The sequence below is a fragment of the Aethalodelphis obliquidens genome, unplaced genomic scaffold (genome assembly GCF_003676395.1).
Source record: "Aethalodelphis obliquidens isolate GAN/ISIS:26980383/991018 unplaced genomic scaffold, ASM367639v1 scaffold7, whole genome shotgun sequence".
NCBI lineage: Eukaryota > Metazoa > Chordata > Mammalia > Artiodactyla > Delphinidae > Aethalodelphis > Aethalodelphis obliquidens.
In genome coordinates, this window is record NW_020837951.1 from 51,388,866 (window position 1) to 51,411,099 (window position 22,234).

The window sequence follows — 22,234 nt, forward strand, 5'->3', positions numbered from 1 at the left end:
TAGCCCAGGACTACATTCTAATTAAGCTCCTGGAAAGCAAGTGGAGGGGAAGCTGATTATCACCTTGAGATTCTCGTACTGGTAGATAGATACTTTGAAAGGCTGTGACACCATTCTAGGGTGGGGATGCAGACCAGGCTGGGACCAGAACCTTCCTCAGCAAGGATGCGTCTTTTCCCTAAATTATGGAAACCTGACACAGTAAAAGTAAAACTCTAGGATCCACCCACTTAATAGCAGTACCTTCTGTATACTGAGTGGTATAGGCAACACTTTAGAAATTTGCTCTGCCCCAAAAGGTGACATCTCTGCAATGCCCAGAAGCCACCGCTTTGAAATGAGGATACCAACAGGAGGTTAGAGCCCGAAGCCTGAGTTCACCTCTTGAGTGAAGTAGTTTAACCGGATGCCTTTCATCAAGAGTAGACTCTTGAGAGAGTAAGCAGTAAACGGAGAGAATAGAACTGTGTCTGGAGGGGTTGGGGGGAGGGGGGAGGTGTCATTTGGCAGAGAGGAGACCAGGGGAGAGGATCAGGGAGCACCGGATACCTAAGAACAGAAAAGAAGTGCACAGAGGTGAGGGAGGCGCAAAGGGTCAGGTAAAAGGGTAACTGAGAAACAATTCACCTTCCTCCTGATTTTGCTTCAGATGGTGCCTGGTGTACCTGTGAAGTACTCACTGCTCCCTTATTATGGAAAGGGAAAAGCAGAGGAAGGAATAGTGTTGACTGAATATATTTTAGTTGTAAAACAGCCCTTAACATTATTGTTTTCCATGAACGAATGTCCAGAACTGAGGTGTATAGTGTTCAGTTATTGCCCACAGTCACATCACCAGTAAGAATCTGCTCCCAGGTGTCTCTGATTACAGGTGTCCCTGGTTTTTTCCCTATGAGAACAGAGACTTGTTTTATTCATGGCTGTATTCGCTTCATCTACGGTGGTGCTGGGCACAGAGCAGATGCTCAGGACATATTCCATGAATTAAGTAACCAGTTGACACCACACTGCCTTCTTTAATGCTTGAGAAGAGTGTTAAGACATGAAGAGGACCAGCGGTAGTCATTGTGTTCCTGGGTACTCAGCTCCCTAAGAGGTCTCTTCCAACACCTTGAATGTGAAACAAAGCATGTTGTGAAACTTATGCTTTCAAAATTACGGTGTAATCAGAAGGCTAGGCAGCACATACACTTGACAGTTGATGTAATTTAAATAATGTTTCTGATCCCCAGGAAGCTTGCAGATAACTGTGGAAAGCATTTCCACATGTAAATTTGCCAGTTTTGAGATGAGCTGTTGCCTTCTGAAATGAGCAGATTCCTTGAGCTTGAAGGAGCAGAGGTCGCCATTTGGTACTTGATTTGCCCTTTGCTCTAAGCTTTGAGGGCGGCCAGTAATGCTGCGAGTGCCGGACTTTCGCTCTTGTTTTCAAATTAAAGATTTAATTACAGTCTTCACTGAAGATGAACCAAGTGTGAAAATACCTGATCTACTTGGAATGTGGGATCGAGGAGGAGTGTGTGGGTTGGAATCAGTGCCTGGGCTCTTAACTGCTTTCAACAGTAGCACTAAGGGTGCGATCAATTATGTTGTGGCCAAATGCTGGCCTGTTGGTTAGTCAGAGTCAGTGAAATTTATATTCTTCTTTATCATTTTTTTAAAGCTGAAAGGTTTTTTTCTTAGTAGTTACTCTGATAGACTACAGACTTAAATCTGCAAGACTTCAAAGGTTTGAAAGATAAGCGTCTTTGAAATTTGTGGAGACTTGGCTTTGTAGATCAGTACGTGGTCATTCTGTATTAATGTTTCAGGTGTGCTTGAGAAGAATGTGGATTGGCTCATTGTTGGGGCCAGAGTTGTATGTCCATCTGTAGAATCAACTTTATTTATTGTGTTGTCACATCTTCAGTTAGTCAGTCAGTCAGTCATCAACCAATCAACAATAATGAAAGCAATCTATGCAAAATCTGTCCAACAACACCATATTACCTATTTTTTTTTAAGGTCGCAGTTTTATAAGCTTCTTTTGTTCTGGAGAAAAAAATGTCTGTATACTGTTCAGTCTTCCAGTTTCTGTCCTTCTGGTATTTCTGTCAGTGTCCAGAGTGAAGTTACATCCATCCAAGGACTGAGTTTAAGGATAGATTCATGAGGTCACATTAACTTGCCATCACTGAACAGTGATCTCTTTTGCATAAATGAATTTTCCAAACAACTCATAATTCCTCCTGTGATTGCCAAAGTTCTCTGCCTCCCACTCTCTGATGACAGACGTTTACAAAATGGGTTCCCTTCTTTCTCGCCTTCAGTATGCTGAACCTTTCTTGAGGGTTCAGGTTCATTGTCATAGAGATCTATTTTTGTACTCTCAGCTCTTCAGAAGTCTCCATAGGTGTTTATTTAGAAAGAAACATCTTGTTAGAGACATGCTTCTGGAAGAATAACTAACTGGCTATACTGGGATAAATTAAGATGAAGTAGAAAAGACTGGACAGGACAACCAGATGCTAGCAGATGAGGGTAACCGAAAGGGAGGGAGATGCAGGAGGGCTCTGTGCAGTTCAAGAGAGGGGGACAGAGCAGTGGCTTAGGCTGGGGGGTGGGTCTGAGAGAGCCTGAGCTGCAGGTGATGTGGGCATGCGCAGGACCCAAGAGAGGAGAAGATGGTGGGTTCAGTTCTAAACAGGTGAGGTTCCATTGCAGGAAACTCACCCAGGTGGAGATGTTCGGCCAATATTTCATATACAGAAGTGGTTCTCAGTGAGAAATCGGGGCAAGAGATAGGAATCGTGAAGTCATTTGCAAGGAGGTGATGTTTAAAGCCTATGTGGATGAGAGGACCAAGTGGAGTAGTTTGGAGAGTCTGTGTCTAGGGTTGGTGTTGGGGAAGGATGGTCCAGGGGGGCAGAAAGCCTGGAGGGCAGCTGAGGGGGATGAAGGGGAGAGGACATGTTAGGTGTCAGTGCTTTTGAGCAAAGAGGGAAAGACTGCAACAGGCCATTGGCTTTGGGGACCAGCAGGCTATGGGTGACCTTGAGAAAGCTTTTCTGGGTGTGAAACAGCTACCAGTTTGCCAGGCATAACCCAGTGAGGAGTGGGCAGTGGGCCAGTTCTTCACTTAAGTTTGGTGATGATAAAACAGAGACTGGGTGGTAGGTCAGGGTTGGGGAAGAGAGGATGCAGTGCAGGAAAGGATTAGTGTAAAAGGATCAAAAGACAAAATCCCACACTTCACACCCCTTAGGATGGCTATTATTAAAAAACAAACAAACAAACAAAAACCCCAGAAAATAACCAGTGTTGCTGAAGATGTGGAGAATCGGAACCCTTGTACATTGCTGGTGGGAATGTAAAATGGTGCCCCTGCTGTGGAGAACTGTATGGTGGTTCCTCAAAAACTTAAAAATAGAATTAACATATGATCCAGCAATTCCACTTCTGGGTATACACACAAAAAAAGTGACAAGAGGGACTTGAACAGATATTTGAACACCAGGGTTCATAACCAGCATTGTCCCCAAGAGCCAAAAGGCAGACACAACCCATATGTCCACTGATAAATGCCTGAGTAAACAAAATGTGGGCTGTACTTAGAATGAAATGTTATTCAGCCTGAAGAAGGAGTGAAGTTTTGCCACACGCTGCAACATGGATGAACCTTGGAGACATTATGCTAAATGTAATAAACCAGTCACAGAAAGACAAATACTGTATGCTTCCACTTATATGAGGTACCTAGAGTAGTCAGATTCATAGAACCAGAAAGTAAAAGGGTGGTTACCGGGGGCCGGGCAGAGGGAATGGGGGGAGTTATTGTTTAATAGGTGCAGAGTTTCAGTTTGGAAAGGTGACAAAGTTCCGGAGATGGTTGGGTAATTACGGTTGCACAACATCGTGAATATATGTAATACTGCTGAACTGTACACTTCACAGTGGTTAAAAGGGTAAATTTTACATTATGTGTATTTTACCACAGTAAAAAAAAATTTCCTTAAGTAGAAAACAAAATCCTGAAAGGAGACCAATTTTTTTGACCATTGGGAGGAAGAATTAAATGAAAGTCGTCTTATACTTTGATAAATACCTGCCGGTGTTGGTTTCCTTCATTTAGTTCAGAGCTGAGCTTGGTTGACCAGCACCAGCAGGTCCTGCCCAGAAGCTTCTCGCCCAAAGAGAACATGGGTTGTTCTGAGAAGTCCCTAAAAAAAGGCTACAGTTAAGTTTAGTTTCAGACAGGATGTAGTTGGGGGGAGGAAGGAAAATCTTTTCTTGAAAGCAAACTAAAATACTTGTCAAGACGTGAGGTCTTCTCTCCTGAAACAATTAAAAAATACCATAAACCCCTGGAGAGGGGAGGGCACAATCACATTCCCTGAATGCCTTATATCACCCACAGATTAAACCTCTTTAGCACTGAAGTCCCTTCTTGGGATCTAGTTGAACAGAAGGCATTTTAAACAAATAGAAAAATGTTTTAAGAAAGACATACATGATTTGTTTTTTTAGCAGTTGGGGTCTTATGCAAAGTGTGTAAATACTCTTTAGGAAAAGCATAGTTCGTGCTACTTTCTTGTTTCTCTTCACCCTTAACATGGACCGTTCCAAAAGAGCGTATTCTTGAGCCTGTAATCTGAACTATCTTACCCACCCATGATGGCTGTGTTGTAATTAGGAGGTAAAACAACCTGTGTGACTGAGTAAGCATGTATTCTCCTGTCTGGAAATGCCTGGAATTTTCTATCCTGATTGATTTCATCTGGTATATGTTATTTAAATGTGTCCTGGTGTTTGCTTCCTTCTTCTGTACCAGAGAAAAATACTAATAATTAACTCATTTTAAATTTCCTGTAACCCTAGTTAGAAAGAAAGAGAAGGAAAAGTTGGCATAGTATTAATAGCCAATACTGGTGGAGTTTTGCGTTTGTTTTTTTTTTTTGAAGAAGGCATCATCTCCTGATAGTAAAGGTAAAATAATTTACTGGGCACAGTCTTCTACCCTGCTACTAGCATATCATTTGGGGCACAGTATTTCTTTTCAAATTATAAGCTGCAACTTTTACACAAGTTCTACTTGTGAAATGGCTTGTGAACTTTCTCTTTTATTCATTTCATTGCAAAGTATCTGAATTTTTTTAAACATCTTTATTGGAGTATAATTGCTTTACAATGGTGTGTTAGTTTCTGCTTTATAACAAAGTGAATCAGTTATACATATACATATGTTCCCATATCTCCTCCTTCTTGCGTCTCCCTCCCTCCCACCCTCCCTATCCCACCCCTCTAGGTGGTCACAAAGCAGGAGCTGATCTCCCTGTGCTATGCGGCTGCTTCCCACTAGCTATCTGTTTTACATTTGGTAGTGTATATATGTCCAAGCCACTCTCTCACTTTGTCACAGCTTACCCTTCCCCCTCCCCATATCCTCAAGTCCATGCTCTAGTAGGTCTGTGTCTTTATTCCCGTCCTGCCTCTAGGTTCTTCATAACCTTTTTTTTTTTTAAGATTCCATATATATGTGTTAGCATACGGTATTTGTTTTTCTCTTTCCGACTTACTTCACTCTGTATGACAGACTCTAGGTCCATCCACCTCACTACCAATAACTCAATTTCATTTCTTTTTATGGCTGAGTAATATTCCATTGTATATATGTGCCACATCTTTATCCATTCATCTGTCGATGGACACTTAGGTTGCTTCCATGAAAGAGTTCCTCAAAGCCATACGGCTGAAGCTGCACATCGTACATATTTTGTTAAGCAGCATGTTTTATCAGAGATGATGTAATTCCACAGTGAACGGCTGACTGCAGGCTGGTGGATTAGCTGGAAACCGAGCTGATTTCGGGCCCCAGGTGAGAAAGCAGCTGCATTCCCTCTCCTCATGCCTGGCTCTCCTGGCAGTGGTGTTGACTCCAAAACGTTAATCTTTTTTCTTAGTCTTAACAAGAGTCCCATGAAGGTGGAGATTTTCATCACACATTACCCTTTAAGGTTGAAGCATCTGTGATTCTTTCTTCTCAGTGTGAAGGAAACTCTCAGCAAAGCTACTTTAAAAATGTCTCTTGTTGCAAAATATCTGGACAGAGCCAACCTAGTTTCTAGGCTGGCGAATGCCACGGCCTGCTTTGCGGGTTTGATTTCTTTTGTATCTGAGAAAACCGCTTTCCCAGAATCAAATGGGAACTCTCTTCCAGAGGTGACTTGTGGAGCCTCTTGTTAGCCTGGTCTGCCTTGGTTTCTGAGATGATCACACACCTGTTTAAACTCTGTTTTCAAATGCAGTTGCACCTGTGACCACCCAGCCATGGTACCATATGTGGTTTGCGTTGCAGAGTCCCCAAGGCACGTGGTCCTGCGGACTCGTCCAGAGCCAGGCTCTCTGGCTGAGGTCACGCCTCAGGGTGTGTTTGATGTGGCTTTTCTCCTTGTGTCGGTGCCCAGAGTCCTTCCAATAAATACAGACAAAATTAGACAGAGCCTTTGCACTTTAAAATCGTCAAAACTGGTTTTAGACTTGAGACTCTCTTTGCCAGTGTGTGGGGTAGCCCTGTTTTGTGGTGGCAGCATATCTTGTGAAGACCACATACCATGGGCTTTCTCACTCCCCTATCCATTATTAAGCACCTGCTGGGTACACTGCACTGTGCTAGGTAGTGTACAGTAGATGTTCTTGGCCGAATTTCAGTTTACCAGGTGTTAGTGTTTTATGCAATAGACTTTCTGTTTCTTTTCGAGGAGGTTCCCCTTGCTCTGCTGGTTCAGCCAAGTCCCTTCCCCTTTGGCCCGGCCTCAGGTAACGTCATGTGTACCTGAAGTCCCGGGAGAAAACACAATATAACAGGCTTGGGTTTCAGTTCGGAATTCATCTTCACTTTTAGCCTTCTGCTGTGTAAAGAAGGACGAATAAAGTAAAAGTCACCTTTCTCTGAACACTGAAATTGAAACTTATCTGAAAACATTCAGGGAGGTTTGAGCTGTGTTGACACTAACTCTTTTTTTTTTCTTTCCCAACCAGTGTTTAATAAAAGCCTTACTAATTTCTTGGTCCTGTCTTAGGCAGTGGAGGACAGACACTAAATCACACTCCTTCCTTAGGGAAGTGCACAGACTCAGGCCAGGGGAGAGGAGTCTTCACGTTTACAAATGATTTTGTCATTTATCATCTCTTCTATCCTCGGAGCAACTTTGTGAAATGCGTCATTATTACCTCCGTTTACAGTGAAAGAAATTGATGCTCAGAGGTGTTTACTGAGGTGCCACGTCTGACGGCAGAGCTCATGGTCTTTCCACACGTGTTCTCAGGTGGCCACTGTTGGGAGCTTGGCCCGGGAGCAGGACCCCCTCAGCCTCCTGCCCTTGTCCGTACACATATGTGGTGGGAAAATGGTCTGCCTCTTCAGAGAGGAGAAGCTGGACCAGAGATGACAAGCACTCAAGAAAGACTAAGCAGGGCAGGATGGGTATAGATGGGGGCATCTGAGGGGAGTGATGCTAGGAATAGAGCTCAATTCGGACCACATCCAGTGCTGAGGTGCTGCGTCTGTGGGACACACATGTGGGTGACCAAATGGTACAGCTGTGTACAATGGTAGTGTGGGCTTTTCAGATGCATCGGGCTTAATGGGGCCCCAAAGCTCTGTGTGGAACCATCCTAAGTGCTGTACTGTGTCCCCATTGTACAGCTGAGGAGATAGAGGCATGGAGAGGGTAAGGCACTTGCCCAAGGTCTTCGGATAGTAAGAGAGGGTCTTCTGGCAACACCCATACACCTTGCCCTAGCCCTGCTTTGTCGCCTTGTGACTGAAGGTCAGCTTCTGGTACCCCAGCAAGCCTCATCCCATCAGGGCTCCAGGTACCCAATAGTTGTAGGTTAGGAACAATGAGACCCCTACTTCTTTGGGGACATTGAAGCCTGTACCTAGTATTTCCCAGAGTTTTCAACTTTTAGGACAAACTTAGGCTCAAAAGGAAGATTCTTCCTGCTTTCAAATACTGCTGCCTGAAGGAAGGGTTGGCTTGATCATTGGATAACAACACTATTTTTGGTCTGGTATGTCCAGAGGTATTCTGCTGCTTCATTTTGATTGGACACCTCTTCTCAAAAAATGAAAAAGCCAGAGCTTATGTAACGAGGGACCTGTTGTCCAAATGAAGACCAGGTCATTTGCCTCCTGGATTTGACACTCTGGCTGTCATGTAGGCCCCAAGTGAAGTAAAATGGGTATCCCTGGTTCCTGGCTCTCTCAAGGCACACTATGTGTGGCCTGGAGGGAACAGATCTTGTGCTAAATACTGATTGGATGCTGGCACCTTCAAAGGCAAGGATCTTCTAACGTGAAGACACTGAAATGGAAGACAAAGGAAGTAAAGAAACTACTATGTACTCAGTGATGATCACAGTGACCTGTTGTTAGCCTCATTTTACAGATGAGGAAACTGGTGTTTACGTTCATTGCCCAGGTAGTTTAGGGGATTTCTTCGAGGTCGGTGTTGTGGTTATTTCAGTGATGAGGAAAATAGAGCAGAATTAGTCAGTGTGACGATTTATCTCAGAATGTTGTCATGAAAGTGAAGAAAAGGCCACACTGTGTTTAGGTTTTGTTACTGAGTATATTTTGGTTAAAACACAGTGAATTAAAGGATCTTTGAATCTGTGGATTGTGTGTTTCCAGTGCTGCCTTCATGGATGACACATGTCAGCTGAGCCAGTCATAAGGAATTACCCGTCACATACGCACTTGCTCAGTTCAGAAGGAGTGCAAGAAGAAATATCAGTGAGAAAAGGCTCCACAGCTCACGGTGCCACTTTGGGCGTGAGGGAGCACCCAGGAGCATTACCACTGCCAGTAGACAAGAAGGTTCTGGGGAGGTGAGGATTGACGACATACATGCTCAGGGTGTGAGTCCCTGCCAGGGTAGGGCCGCTGTCACAGGCACATCACTTATTCACGTGCTTGCTTTGAGACTCGAGTAGTTTTGGGGACCCGCCCCCGCCCCCCATGGAATAAACAGGGAGTGTGGGATCCCAGCAGCTGCCCTGCCGTGGTCCAGAAGAATCTGTCGTGGAGGGTGGGGGTGGGGGGAAGAGGAGGAATGCCTGCACCCGAGGTAATCCTGCCCGCGTCCCAGGTGAGGTGGAAGGCTGAACGGGGTCCCTTCTCTTTTCCCTTTTTGTGTGCATTCTTCCCTTCGTGTGTCCGTTGAACTCCGTAGGTGGTAAGGTGGTAGGTGGGGCGCGTTATCCCCTCGTTCCTTAGCAGCAGGGTAGCAGTCTGCAGTTCCAGCAGGGCCAGCCTGTGAGCCCCGGTCCTCACACTGTCTCCCAGGGGCTGCCAAAGGAAGCTTGATAGGCTGCTGTTTGTTTTGAGAATTAAGAAGTTCTAGTGTTATCTTGTGTTGTATCCGTGTTACACATGAAATTTAGAGAGAATGAGGCAGTGTCGATAGTGGTTAAATATGTGCTTTCTGTTATCGGTTCACCTTGTCTGTAAGATGGCTTTTCCTAGAGCTTGCCAAGGCTGTGGCAGCAGGATCAAGGAGGAGGCACTGATCACGCGCCTCTTTCCATCCACAGGAGCTCTCCTTTATGATGGCTTGGCCACTTCTCCCTACACTGTGCACAGGGCTGAGCTGGCCCCTCTCAAAACTGCTGTTAGATTTTAGACTGGCAATTAAGGTAATGTTTTCAGGGAAAGCGTAATCCTAACCAGACTCTCTCTCTAGCCACTACGCTTTTGATTACACACAGGTGGACAAAAACACATTTAATTGTTTCAAAGATTATTATGTTTTTGGTAAATTTATAGTAAATGGGGGCGATTAATAAAGGGCTATTTTATTCTCAGCTTGTGGTTTCTAATTACATCAGTTACAGCTTAGCCTTCCTCTTCACTAGCGTGCAGGCATGGACTGGAAAAGAATGAGCTAATCCTTGATAGATCAGGTGGAATAAAGATCTCCATTCATATCTTTACCTTTTATCCCTTCTTCTGAGTGCCAAGAATTAATGCTGTTTGAAAGTACAAGCTGAACCTGCCAAGCTTCGGACAGCTAAGATAATCCTAGTTATTTTAAATGGTAGTGAGAAGGGTAGCAGTTCTACTCTGGAAAAGAGCCTATTGTGAAACATCAAATATCTGCTAAGTGGTATTGATTGGACATGATTTTATTTCCAAACACTATGGTTATCATGAAGCGGAAGAATTCATTGTTTAAGACATTTTCATCAGCTTTTCATCAGACTCTTAGGCTTGCAAACTCGAGGAAACCAAAGAGACCTGTCAGTGTCTAGGTGAAGAGTTGCTAACAGTTGAAGAATGCCACTTGCATTTTTTATTTTTAAAATGGTTTCTTAGTGGGAGCTTAATAGTGTTTAACATCTAGAGGAAGAACAATTTTTTCTCAAGCACGAATATCCTGTTTCTCACATCTCTGGAAGAGAATTGTTCGTTCCGGTCCACCGACTCCTAACAGATCATTCAAGTTAAAAGTCAGGGGTCTTTGCAGTGTCAAAAGATTTAGCAGTTAGGTTGGGTTTTGTTTTGTTTTTTAGAGAGGTGGGTTTGGGGGGGGGGTACAGTCTATAATATTTTCCAAAAAGAATATTGGTGGTTAGATGGCATCACTGAAATCATCTTTTTTTCCCCCTCAGCATTGGTAAGAGTGATTATACGTAAGGTTTCTTTGTTTGTTTTAAAATAATAATAAAAGAAAGACCATTTAGCTGCTGTAGACAAATAGGCTAGTCGAGAGAAAACAGATACAGGGTTTGCTGGTTCAAACCAGGGTCAGCCTCAGAGGTTTACCCACCTTTCGTTGTAACAAGAAAAAAGATCAGATGGGCACTTTTTCCTTTTTTTTTTTTTTTTCATTTTCTTGCTTTTAAATCTCTACTTCGGTCTCCAGAAGTCATTTCTTCCATTTCTGTAAATGCTGGGAGCCTAGTGATGATTACAGGGTAGCATAATCCTGAATTGTCTGTTGCCTGTGAAAGCTTCCTGTCCCCCGTCCCCAAACCCCACCCCCCAGCGCCGGAGCAAAGCACTCACGTCCTAGCTCATGCAAATAGTGGTGTGTTGAGCATCGCCCGGCCAATTATTCTTTCTTTCTTTGGGTTTATTCCCCAGAGTGGAATTACCAGGTCAGAGGGTATGAACAGTTTTACAGTTCTTATTACATGTCACTAGGCTGCTGTCCAGAAAGACTGAACCAATTTCTAGTGCTACCAACAGCGTATCTTTCCCCACAGTCCCGTGGACAGTAGGCATTAGCATTTTTACAGAATAATGAAGAGGAACCTTTTGAGTTGAAGTTAGCCCTTCTTCAGGGCTCATTAGAATCAACATGCAAAAAAAGAGAATTTTGGCTTTTTAATTTTTAATTGGTATAAAATGATTTAAAATGATCGGTGGTTATTCTTCCCTCCAGTAAAGTTTGATGAAGCTGCATTTAAATGAAGAGGGTACCTTCATCTTTAAGGATGATAGTAAAATAAATTTTGGACATTAGTCACTAAGATAAACACTAAATCTTTGATGCACTTGGAACTGCTTTTATGAGGCGCTACACAAAATGAGTTAAACAGATACTGTCCCTAACTTCAACATTCAGAGACGATGCGAAGCCTTTAACAAAAGTGAAATGAACATGGATTTAAATTTTGAGTGGAGAAACGCTTTAAGAAATACAGGTATTTTGCAAAACAGGTTGAGTTCATTTATCTGGATCTTCTCCGGAGTGCAGTCATGCATTAAGTATGCTTGGAGCCTCCCTAGTCTATGCAGGTGACCCTCCGCACATCTTCACACCCTCAGGTCAGAGGAATATTTTCCAAGAAAGTACCCACAAGGCAAGTGAGAGCAAAAGGGGGGCTCTCCCCAAGTCCTTTCTTTTGCAGAATTCCCACCCCTTCCTTTTTCAGTCACAAGTTGGGCCGAATGGGGGAGGCAGGGTGTTTGTGGCTGGGGTGGGAGCATCCCTAGGTCAGCTGTTAACTGTAGGCAGAAGCTCAGAACATGTCTGGAGAATGCTTTGCCTTTTCCTTTATAGCCTCTGCATTAAGTTGACAAGGGTCAGTTATTTTACCTCCTCAAACTAACACAGAGATTAGGACGGTTCAGTGGCCAGTGACTAAATGTGACACCCAAGGGTGGGGATGGTGCAGGGGTGAGAACAAGCCAGGAGGTGGGGCTGACCAATGTTGCACCGCCCTTGGCAGCTTCCACAGCGCCTCCTTTGTAAAAACGGGAGAACAATTCTCTCAGTGAATGGTTTGAGGGTTAAATTTACATACTCATTAAAGTAGGTGACATACAAGAAGTAGTAAATGTTCACTCCCTTCTCCATCTCTTCTGTACAGAGAACCTTCTGTCACTGGCTTGAGATGGGGATGAGGGTGGGCAGATTAACGCACAGACTCTGGTTGGCCCTTAGTTGGCTCTCCATATCCTTGTATAGTCACAAGATGTCAGAGCAAAGTCTGCTCTCTGTGTAGATATAACATCCTTGGGCATGTAACACAATTCATAAATTATCTTGGATTTGCAGGGAAATTTAAATCCATATAACAACTCAAATTTAGTAAGAAGCCTTAATGAACAGTGAGAAAATGAAAGCTTCAGGCTTCCTAGGTTCAAATTAGTACTCTTTTTGTTTAACTTAGTAAATCTGAACACATACTGCCAATATCAAAAGTAAATTGTGGGCTTCCCTGGTGGCGCAGTGGTTGGGAGTCCGCCTGCCGATGTAGGGGACACGGGTTCGTGCCCCGGTCCGGGAAGATCCCACATGCCGCGGAGAGGCTGGGCCCGTGAGCCATGGCCGCTGGGCCTGCGCGTCCGGAGCCTGTGCTCCGCAACGGGAGAGGCCACAGCAGTGAGAGGCCCGCGTACCGGAAAAAAAAAAAAAAAAAAGTAAATTGCTTGTCAGGAAATTACCTACACTGTTTTTCAAATTTTTTAACTTACTAAGTTTTCAGAACATTCCTTTCCTAACTGGATATTGAGGTAGCTATCCTAAACTGTCCATCTGTCTGTCTGTCTGTCCATATGTCACATTAGAAGAACGGGGCTTCCTCAGATAATTTGGTCCAGTGGAGTGGTTAAAGATCCGCTTCTTAAATCCCAGCTCTGTTCTTTTATTTCTGTGTGGTTCCACTAGCTGCAGCAAACCTCGAAACCCATAACAAGCGTAAATAGTGTTCTGTTGTAAAAAGGTCTCTTTTCAGCATGGTAATATACCTTATTAAATTCCAAACATAATAAGTATTGATGGCAAACACATCAGGACCCAGTACAGCTTCTACTATGATTTAGTTCTCTACAAATGACCAGCGCTCAGCTCCCAATGCATTTTGCTAATTACATCATAGATTTCCCTATTGATGAACACAAGCTGAATTAACACAGGGGCACTAATGTACCCTTTCACCATTATTGTTGTACAAGAAGCCGTGGCAGATGCTGGCAGTTAGTTACACAAACATTAGTATTAACGATTGGCCATTTGGAATTGGTGACAAACTACTGCCCTGCAGAATCCTGAGGCTGAAACCAATCAGGAAGTTAATGAGGAGAGAAATTACCACTGCAGCTTCCCCTTAATTACATTCACACTAGGCAGGAAGGGAGTTCTGGGGGTGGATCTAAACTCAGCTAAGGTTAAGAAGGTCAGAGACCCTTTTGCTTAAATTTTGTATCTACTGTGGCTTGTAAGGTTGCAAAAATTGTTCAACACATTATTACTTTTGCATCCTTCATATTTAATGTCAGATTCCTAGTGGAGTTTTATGTTTATAGGTTTGCTGTTAAAACCGTTACCTGACTTCTGTTTTAGTGTTGTATAATTCAGTTTCTTTTAATTTTTGGATTTTTTTAAGTTTCCTTCCCATTTACTGCTTTTGACTTTTTAAAAGTTAGGTATGCTTTTAAAAAGGTATGTACACCTTCCCCCAAGTGTTTGTTTCCCTCTGTCCAAGAGAACTAACAGGAAAGTTGATAAGCTATCGCTTTCACTTGCTAGCTACTGAGAAACTAGGGTTACCTGTCAAATGGTGGAAATACATGGGTGGGGTCTTGCTTGGGGTAATTTGTCAGATGGATCATTTGACAAGACTCCTCAAACTATCAGCATCGTTTACATAAAGGGGTGGGGCTCAGTGAAGGGTGGAAATAGTATCCCCAAAGAGGGGGGAGAAGACTGTTTTTTGTTTTTAATGAACATGAAATTGAAACTCTGCTACTTAACTTGCCTCTTCAATTAAATAGATAATACTGTGCAGAAATACTCTTTTTTATTCTAAAGAAGCACTGGGGATTTTAATGAATGTCTATGAAAACACTTTCAACTCCGAATAGAAATTGCAGAAAGCGCCTTTTTCTTTGTTGGAACCTAATTGCACGGTGAATGTAGAAAGACTAGCCACTTTTAACGCACTCTTCTCCCTCTGTCTCTCCCCACTTCCCAGTATTCTCGCCACCCAGCAGTCAAGACTGTGGCTTGGTTTCCCTCTCCACCAGCTCTTCTGTTAGTAACGACAGCTCAAAGGCAGTGCTCGAATGTGAGTCTGCCTCGGAGCCCAGCAGTTTTGCGGTCACTCCTGTCATCGAGGACGACGAATAATCCGGCACCCTGATGCCTTTGGCCATTCACCTGGAGTGGCAGGTTTATTCCGTTTATACACAGGGTTTGTTGTTAACATTTTGCCTTGACTCACACCAGCTTAACTGTTGAGAAGATGTTTGGTTTATACTCCTTAGAGCTTAGCCCAGAGGCTAGAAGACATTTGGAATAGTTTACTATCTGTGTCTGCCGTCTGCACCAATTAAGTGCTTTGCTCACGGAGTTAAATATTAGTGTTCCTCATTTTTTTATGACACTGGTTTACATGTAGTTTTCAAGAAATACAATAATTCACTCAAGTAAAGCAGTACATTTGCACCTAAATGTGTCAACTACTTTCAGTTTTAAAATGAAATCTTAGGTGCCTCAGATCTTTTCTTGAATTTTAGTATTTTAATAAAAGTGCTAAACCATAAATTTAGCCACGTTCCTGACTGGTGAGAAGAAAAGAACAGAGTTAGTGATTATGTTAGAAATCTGCAGAAGGTTAAATAGAAATAGTGTGTGTGTTTGTGTTGCTGTTAGAAAAGCCTAGCCCCGACGCCATCCCCTCAAATCCAAAACGTGACTGAAATAGTCAGAAGAAAAAATTAATGACTTTAAGAATTGCTACCTTTTCTAAAGGGTAGTTTGAAAACAATACAATTTAAAGTAACCCTAGTAATGCAGAGTTCCTGAGTGTTGTTTCTAGAAAAATGTAAGAGTTTATGATGCACATTCTACTATTAAAAAAAATGGATGCAATCTAGATTATTTTGTAACCTTAGGTTGTAATCTGATTTGAAGATAAGTACATCTTTAAAAGTAACTATAGATTTCTGAGTTCATTTTTTGTTAAAAATTGCTAGTGGTGTACTCCTTATGTAACAGAAGCCATCCTGAAATAAAACTAGTCTAAAAAAAATTCATTGTTCTGTGTAGTTGCGGCTGTACCTGAAATAAAAATGTTATTGATGACTGAATTTTCTTGTGTGTATATTTGATGAGCGGTATTAAACAGGAAAAAAGAAATTACTTGTATTTTCTTCGCTCTGTGCTTTGAAAACATCTATTTGATTTCACCCCCATCTGTTGTAATCAATAACCTGACCATCTTGTTTTTTATTAAATGCACTTACTCTTAATTTCATCCACCAGTGGTTTTAGAGAGAATAATGTGGAGTTACCTATATAGGTTTGACATTATAAATCACTTCTTGGGGCTGAATCGTATAGCGGTATCGATTGATCCTGATATATCACAGAAATTTACTGTCACTTCTGTTTTCAATTAAAGATACAATCAGTCAGATAATGACTTAATTGGATTTTACAGAAGATTGAGTTTTATTGCCCAGTGCTTTACGAGTTTAGTTAAGGAAGATCATTTTATCACACTTGTCAGGCTGCTGCTACTGCAGCCGTGTGCCCTTCGGGGCGGCTGTAGCTGTAGGTATTGTGACGGCGACTCCGGTGGCTGCCGGGCGCGCCAGGAAGGACTGGGCCGCAGACTCCCCACCTTCAAGGCGTCAGTGGTGGCTTTTTGGAGATGAAGATTCCTTGCTCACCTGCGCACTCGCTGCCCACTGCCCAGGCCCCCTCTATTTCTTTGAATAATCCTGGCTTCTGCGGATCCAGGAGTCTTCCAGTTCCTACTGTTCCAAGATGACCCCAACACACTAATTTTGCCGGGTGTGTTTGATGGAGAAGCTCGGCACGCCCCTTCAACGGGTGTGTGTGCGTGTGTGCCCTCTCCCAGCACAGCTCCCTTCAGTGCCCCTGCGTTTCTGGAAAGCCAGGCGGAGCCCGGAAAAGCGCGCGTGTGTGCTCTCAGAGCCCTGACCGAGCACCCCCTGGGTCCCTGGTGAGCCCGGGCTCCAGTTTCGAAGGCCCTGCGCCTCCCGGCCTCGTACTGCGGCCCGGAGCTCCACTCTGGGCCGTCGGAGCCCTGGGAACCAGGCTTGTTTAGTGGGCCTCCTACGCTCCGAGGGTCCACTGCTTCTCCTGACGCCGAGTTTGGTTCTGAATTCGGGCGCCCGCCGCGCGGGGACTCTTATCGAAGATTCTGTCCAAGAAGGGCTACTCCCAGCGCGAGGACACAGACCCCAGGACCTCAACGGGCCCAGGCGGAGTTGAGGGAAGCTTCGGCTGCTTCTCTCTTCTCCGCCGAATGGCTCCGTTAAAGAGGGACCTGCGGTCTTCCTCCCGCGCCTGGTGGGGTGGAGTGGCCCTGCGACGCTCAGGTTTCCAACAGGGGGCTTATTCTTGACCGCTAGGGAGGAGAGCGCCAGTCAGGCCAAGCCCAAGCGGACTGCGTCAGGAGCTTAAAATTCTGAACACAAGGAAGAGCACAGACAGCAAGTCTTGTCTGCTGAATGTTAACACCCGCGTTTGAGGGGCTATAAGTTTCTCAGCTCTGCGCCTTTGAACGGACACCTGTAACAAGGCCGCGTCCCCCTGCGGGCGGCACCCGCAGTGTGTGCGATGTGGAGTGCGCACCACAAGTGTGTGCAGGTGTGGGCGTGTCGGGCGCCCAGTGCTCGCCTCTTGCGGGCGCCGTGGCTCCGGCGTCGAGAGACCGAGGCGGGCTCGCCGGGTCTTCTCCCGGACTCCGGGCAAGCTTCCGCCACGGAAGCGACTTGGAGCTGTGGGCAGACGAAGCTCCCCAAGACCGCCTGCGACTCCCGCAGTGGCTGGGGGTGAGGGCGAGTTTTCCCCCCTTCCAGCGGACGCCGCTCCCGGGACCTGCGCTCACTCGGGTGTCCCCTTCACCCCATTAATGTGCTGCAGACCCCGCGCTGCGTAACTAGGGTCTCGGGGAAAGCCGCCTGCGGGGCCCAGGGCGCTCTTGGTGACACTCGCTTCCCCCCAGAGCCCACGCAGGGAACCGCCATTCCGGGCAGGGGCGGGAGCCGGCACTGCCGTCTCCCGGGCACCTCGTGCAAATTAAACTCTCGCCCACGTGTAGAAATCGAGCTCCCGCCCCTCGCTTCACGGTAACCGCAGTGCTGAACTGGCTTCACGTGCACACAGACTGCACCGCATCTGACACTTGGCACCAAGTGGTGGTAAAAGCGCTTTACAGAACGCGCTTCGTGTCACAAAGAAATACAGAGGGCAGCCCGTGGAAGGCAGGGGATTTTCCTCGGCTCCCGGACTTGGCCCTGTCCGCCCCGCCGGTTGGGGCCGCCACTGCCTGCCTGCGCGCCGCCGCCGCCCCTTTGGGAGGTTTGCTCCGGCAACTTGCACGGGGCCTCGTCCTCCTTTCTCCCTCCGCGCATACGCACGCGGAGGAGGCCTGAGACCTGTGCTGCGCGCCGGACGCCCGTAAGCTCAGTCGCCACTCTTGATTCTCGCCTTGAGAAGACGCCTTTCCCCCCTACCCCTCAAAAAACGCGAACGACCTTTAGTCAGCCAGTTGTTCGTTGAGTACCTTCCCCCACCCTCCGCAAAAGAGCCTGCAAACTTTCAGCAGCTCTAAGCTGCGGCCCAGACAGCTGGTGAGGGTCGTGGGCGAAGGGGCGGGGCGAGCAGGGCTTGGGGGTGGGGGCGCAGAGTGGGCGCGGCCTAACTGCTCCGGAAGTCGCCCCCCCACCCCGGGAGGCTCTGGCTTGGGCGCAGTGAGCTGTCTTGGCCTGGGTCCCCGGGGTGGGGTGCTTTAGAGTGCCCGCGCAGCGCCTCGGCGTTGCTGCGTCACTGTCCTGCCGATCTGGTCTCGGTACAAGGAGTTCGCACCCAACTTTCCCTGGGGTGTGGGCAGCGCTGGCCGTTTCCCCCCTTTATTCCCGGGTCCGTCGAATCGAGAAGGGACTTCTTCCTTGGAAGTCCTCACCTCCGCCCACATTCTCCCCAGCAGAGCTTTTTTCCGGGACTGCAGAGGAGCGGGGAGGCGGAAGAGAGTTCCGGAAAGGGGGCTTGTCCTGCGAACTGCACCAGCGCCCCCAGAGCAAACACTTTGGGGAACAGAAACTCTTGTTTCTAGAATGTTTCTCTAAATTACCTGAAATTATTTCCTCGGCCTTTTTTGGTTTTTAAAGTCACAGGAGAAAGATTACGTTAAAACTATTTTAAAGGCAGCGCTGCTCTCATTTCATCTCGGAGGGTACATGTTTTACTTTTTCCGTTGGCACCGAAGGTAGACGGGGTCTGCAGGCCGCCCAGGCGACCCTCTTTAAAACCGTGTAGGGACTTGACCGCCGCCTCCAGTCCCCCATGCCCGGCGGGGTGTGCGCGACTCGGCCCAGGAAGCCCCGGGCGCTTGCGGGCCCCGCGGCCCTGGCCCAGTGGGAGCGCTCCTAGCGCGCCCTTTCCCAGTCCCTCCCTTCGACAGCGCGGGGCGGAGGTCGCCGTTCAGGGCCCCCCTCAGATGTTGCAGTGCGGGAGCGACACCCGTGCAGCCACAGCAAAGGATGGGGGCGGGCGCGACCTCGTGTCTAGTCTAGGTCTGAGTAATCTGCACCCGTGGGAGTGCCTACCTCCAGGGTGAGCTGTTGCTGGTCTCGAGAGTTCTAGAATATGAACGACCGCGCAGCCGCGTCTGCAGGGGGCCGCCGGGGTTGAAGGCCGTTTTAGGTCCCGTTTGCTCCGAAAAGCCTCGGCCCCGATGCCAAAATGGTGTGGGGACGTGACCGTCCAGGATGTTCCTTCACACCAGCTGTGTCCCCCGGCCGCCAGACGCAGGTTCAGTGACTCCCCGGTCGCAAGGTCTCTACCCTCTGTCCTGAGCCCCAGAGGGCGGCTTCGGGGATGCCATGGGGGTGCACACGAGTCTCTCCCAAATGTGGAAGGGCATTATTGTCACCCCAAAAAATCGATTCCTGGTGGCCCCAGCGCCTCGCTAGACATTTGTTCCCCCCTTTCGATGTGAAGCTGGCCAATGAGTGATGCCGAAGAGGCACGGACAGGGTAAGAGCTGAAAAATTCATGCGTGGGGAGAGGGAGCTCGTTTTCCTGCTTTAAAAGGGATTTCTAAAAAATAAGTAAAATAAAAGGGCTTTCTGCATGCCCCGGCCTCCAGTGTCACCGTGGTCGCGTTTTAAACAGCAGAATAGGAACCTTGACCTCCCCTCCATGAGAATCCAGCAAAGCAGAAAATTTCCTGATGTATTATACATCCGGGACAATATGAAACTGTCCTTTTGATTAAGTGTTGATTGCGGTCATGAGCGTCCAGTCAGGACATCTTCGGTTTCTCAGCACCGGCACCTGCACTCCGACTTATACGTACGTACATATATAGATTGTGTGTGCGTCAAGAGAAAGAGAACCACACATGCACACTACCTTTCACCCTGTCGCTGTTAATACCTATCACAATTCTATCCAGTTAATTGTGGTTTGAACACACACGTGCACATGCAGACACACACACCCCACCCAGCGCAGAACGAGAGAGTGGATCCGGTCTAGTGAGGTTACACTTACTTGTAATCCTCCCCCCTCCCTTTCCAGTTTCTTTGATGGTTTTTCCCATAAGTGTACAAGCCGCTGGGACTTGGTAGAAGCAGGCTGCTCCTCCTAAATGTGATTCGGACCATATGCTTTCTACATTCATCCCCGCTCCGGCTTTTCTTCTCTGCACTAACTGCTAACACGTTATAGTCACCTTGAAATTTCCTCTGCTATTTTCCAATTAAAAGCTTAATAGCCCTGGAAACGGAGTTCATGTGGTGAAGTTTACCATAGCCCCTTGTTCGGAAAGGCTTTCTGCTGGGATCCCATTATGTGCTTGAATAAACCCTTTCTGCAAACAGAAATGGGACTCTGGGTTGTCAGGTGTTGGGTTACAATAGACTTTGAGGCAGGGGACATTTTACCAACATAAATACAAACCTGTCCCTATAGGGAGATGTTGTCAAATACTGGGTTATGGAAAACATTCCCATCAAATATGAGAAAAGGATTATTGCGCTATATCAAATAAGTATTTAGATCTCAGCCCCCAATGTGCACTGGAGTGAAACGGGGCCCTGGGACCAAATAATGCAAGATGTCCTGCTTGAGTGGCAAAGGGATAGGGTGGCTAGGTGACTGAGGGAGGAGAGTGGGTCGCCTTGGTAGTGGAAATATCCCCCAAACCTGGTGCAGAGCTCTGCTGCTTTCCTTTAAAAAAATTCTTTACTCCCAAGTTCCTTATACTCCCTGGTTTCCCTGACCATTTGGAGAAAATCGGGAGAAATTTGGCTTTGAAAACAGTCCGTGGTCCCTGCATTCCCAAGAGACCTGGAGATTTCAGCGCGAAAGTTCCCAGATTCAGTGTCTTTCTAGGCCCTGTAAGTCTCTCCTTAAGTGAAGTGACTCGCTGTCAACTCCCCACTTCAGGGCCTCTGGCCCGCGGGGCTGCAGGTCACCTAGGCCTCCAGTTTGGAGAGTTTATGAAGTTCCTCACAGTTGTAGTGTTTTTAAGGCTTGTTTTCTTCTTGAAGCTTGGGAGGAGAGATCCATGAGGCGGTGGGTTAGGGGCAAGACTAAGGGGTCTGTTCCCGAAGCAGCTTTGGAGGCAGGCCTCCCAGGGTTAGCCCTCTCGGGCTAGGGTTTCCTTATCGCGCCCTACCAGGTCCGCAGGTCTGAAACGGGGGAGGTGGGGGGCAGTCAAGGGCTTCAAGGGAAACACACACAAGCAGGTTCCCTTTTTAACCTGCTCCCCTCCCGGAATCACCCTTCTAAACGGAGGGTTGGCTGCTAGAACGCCTGGTGCTACTTGAATTCACAGCAAACACAGTGGGACGTTTTCGGGTTGCTTGTTTGCTTCCAGGGCAGTGCAGAGAAAAGCTGAGAGGACAAGGGCAGCTGTGCCGCCAAACGGTTGGCCATTGCAGCAAACTCGTATACGCCCCGGTTTCGCATTCGATTCGCCCAGACCTACAAGAGCTGAGTTCAGAGAGCGCTGTCTGGAGCTTGCCGGCAGACGGCTCCGGGACTGCATTCTACCCCCCTTCGCACTGAGCCATTGTGCTACCCTGCGTCGCTGTAACCACCTGCTTTTTATTTTTGTTTTCTTGCACTGCGGGAGAGACTCCGTGCATTTGTGGTGGTAGTCTGCCTTAGGCCAAATCGGTACTCTTAGGGGACTAGAAACACGCAAATAACTATTTCAACAAAGTTTTATGCTGTCATCTTGTGCAAGGGCTCTCCCCCACCCCTACCCAAAGACACTGGGGGTGTGTGTGGCCCCATCCCTTTCCATAACTAGATTGCTGAGTCCGTGGGCATTTGAATTGGGGCACGCGAGACCTCCGTTTATCGCTCAAATGCCATTGGGCAGGGAGGAGATCATATGCGGTAACTTTGGGGGCGCTAGCGTGGTTCCTGCGTCCGCTCTCTGAAAGTTTATAGACCCAATACTTAAGCAAATCCCCCATAAGAGCGCTTCCCGGCTTTTCAGCACAGAGACTTTTTAAAATTAAAACGTGGGGAGGAGGGTAGAGAAACTCTGCACCAGAGAGAGAGGACAGTTTTTTCCTTTGAAATAGCCTGCAAAATGGGTCGTCATCCTTGGGCCAGCAGGTTTTCAAAATCAATCATTTTCTTCTACAGCAGCAAAAGAAAAAAATGTTGCAAAAGGAAATAAAGAAAGCCAACATTTCTCGAACCAATTCCAATGCCCTGCCCCCAACTCCTCCCGCCAGTGGCCG

General features: G+C 46.6%; 1 protein-coding gene across 1 annotated transcript in view; it reads left to right on the forward strand.

Moving 5' to 3' along the window:
• Nucleotides 1-15,617, forward strand: part of DMRT1 (doublesex and mab-3 related transcription factor 1) — a 105,889-nt gene extending 90,272 nt beyond the window's left edge. Inside the window, exon 5 of the mRNA XM_027105754.1 lies at nt 14,467-15,617. Coding sequence (XP_026961555.1) covers nt 14,467-14,621 — 155 coding nt within the window. The 3' untranslated portion in view covers nt 14,622-15,617. The remainder of the gene's footprint in view (nt 1-14,466) is intronic.
• The last annotated feature ends 6,617 nt before the right edge of the window (nt 15,618-22,234 follow it).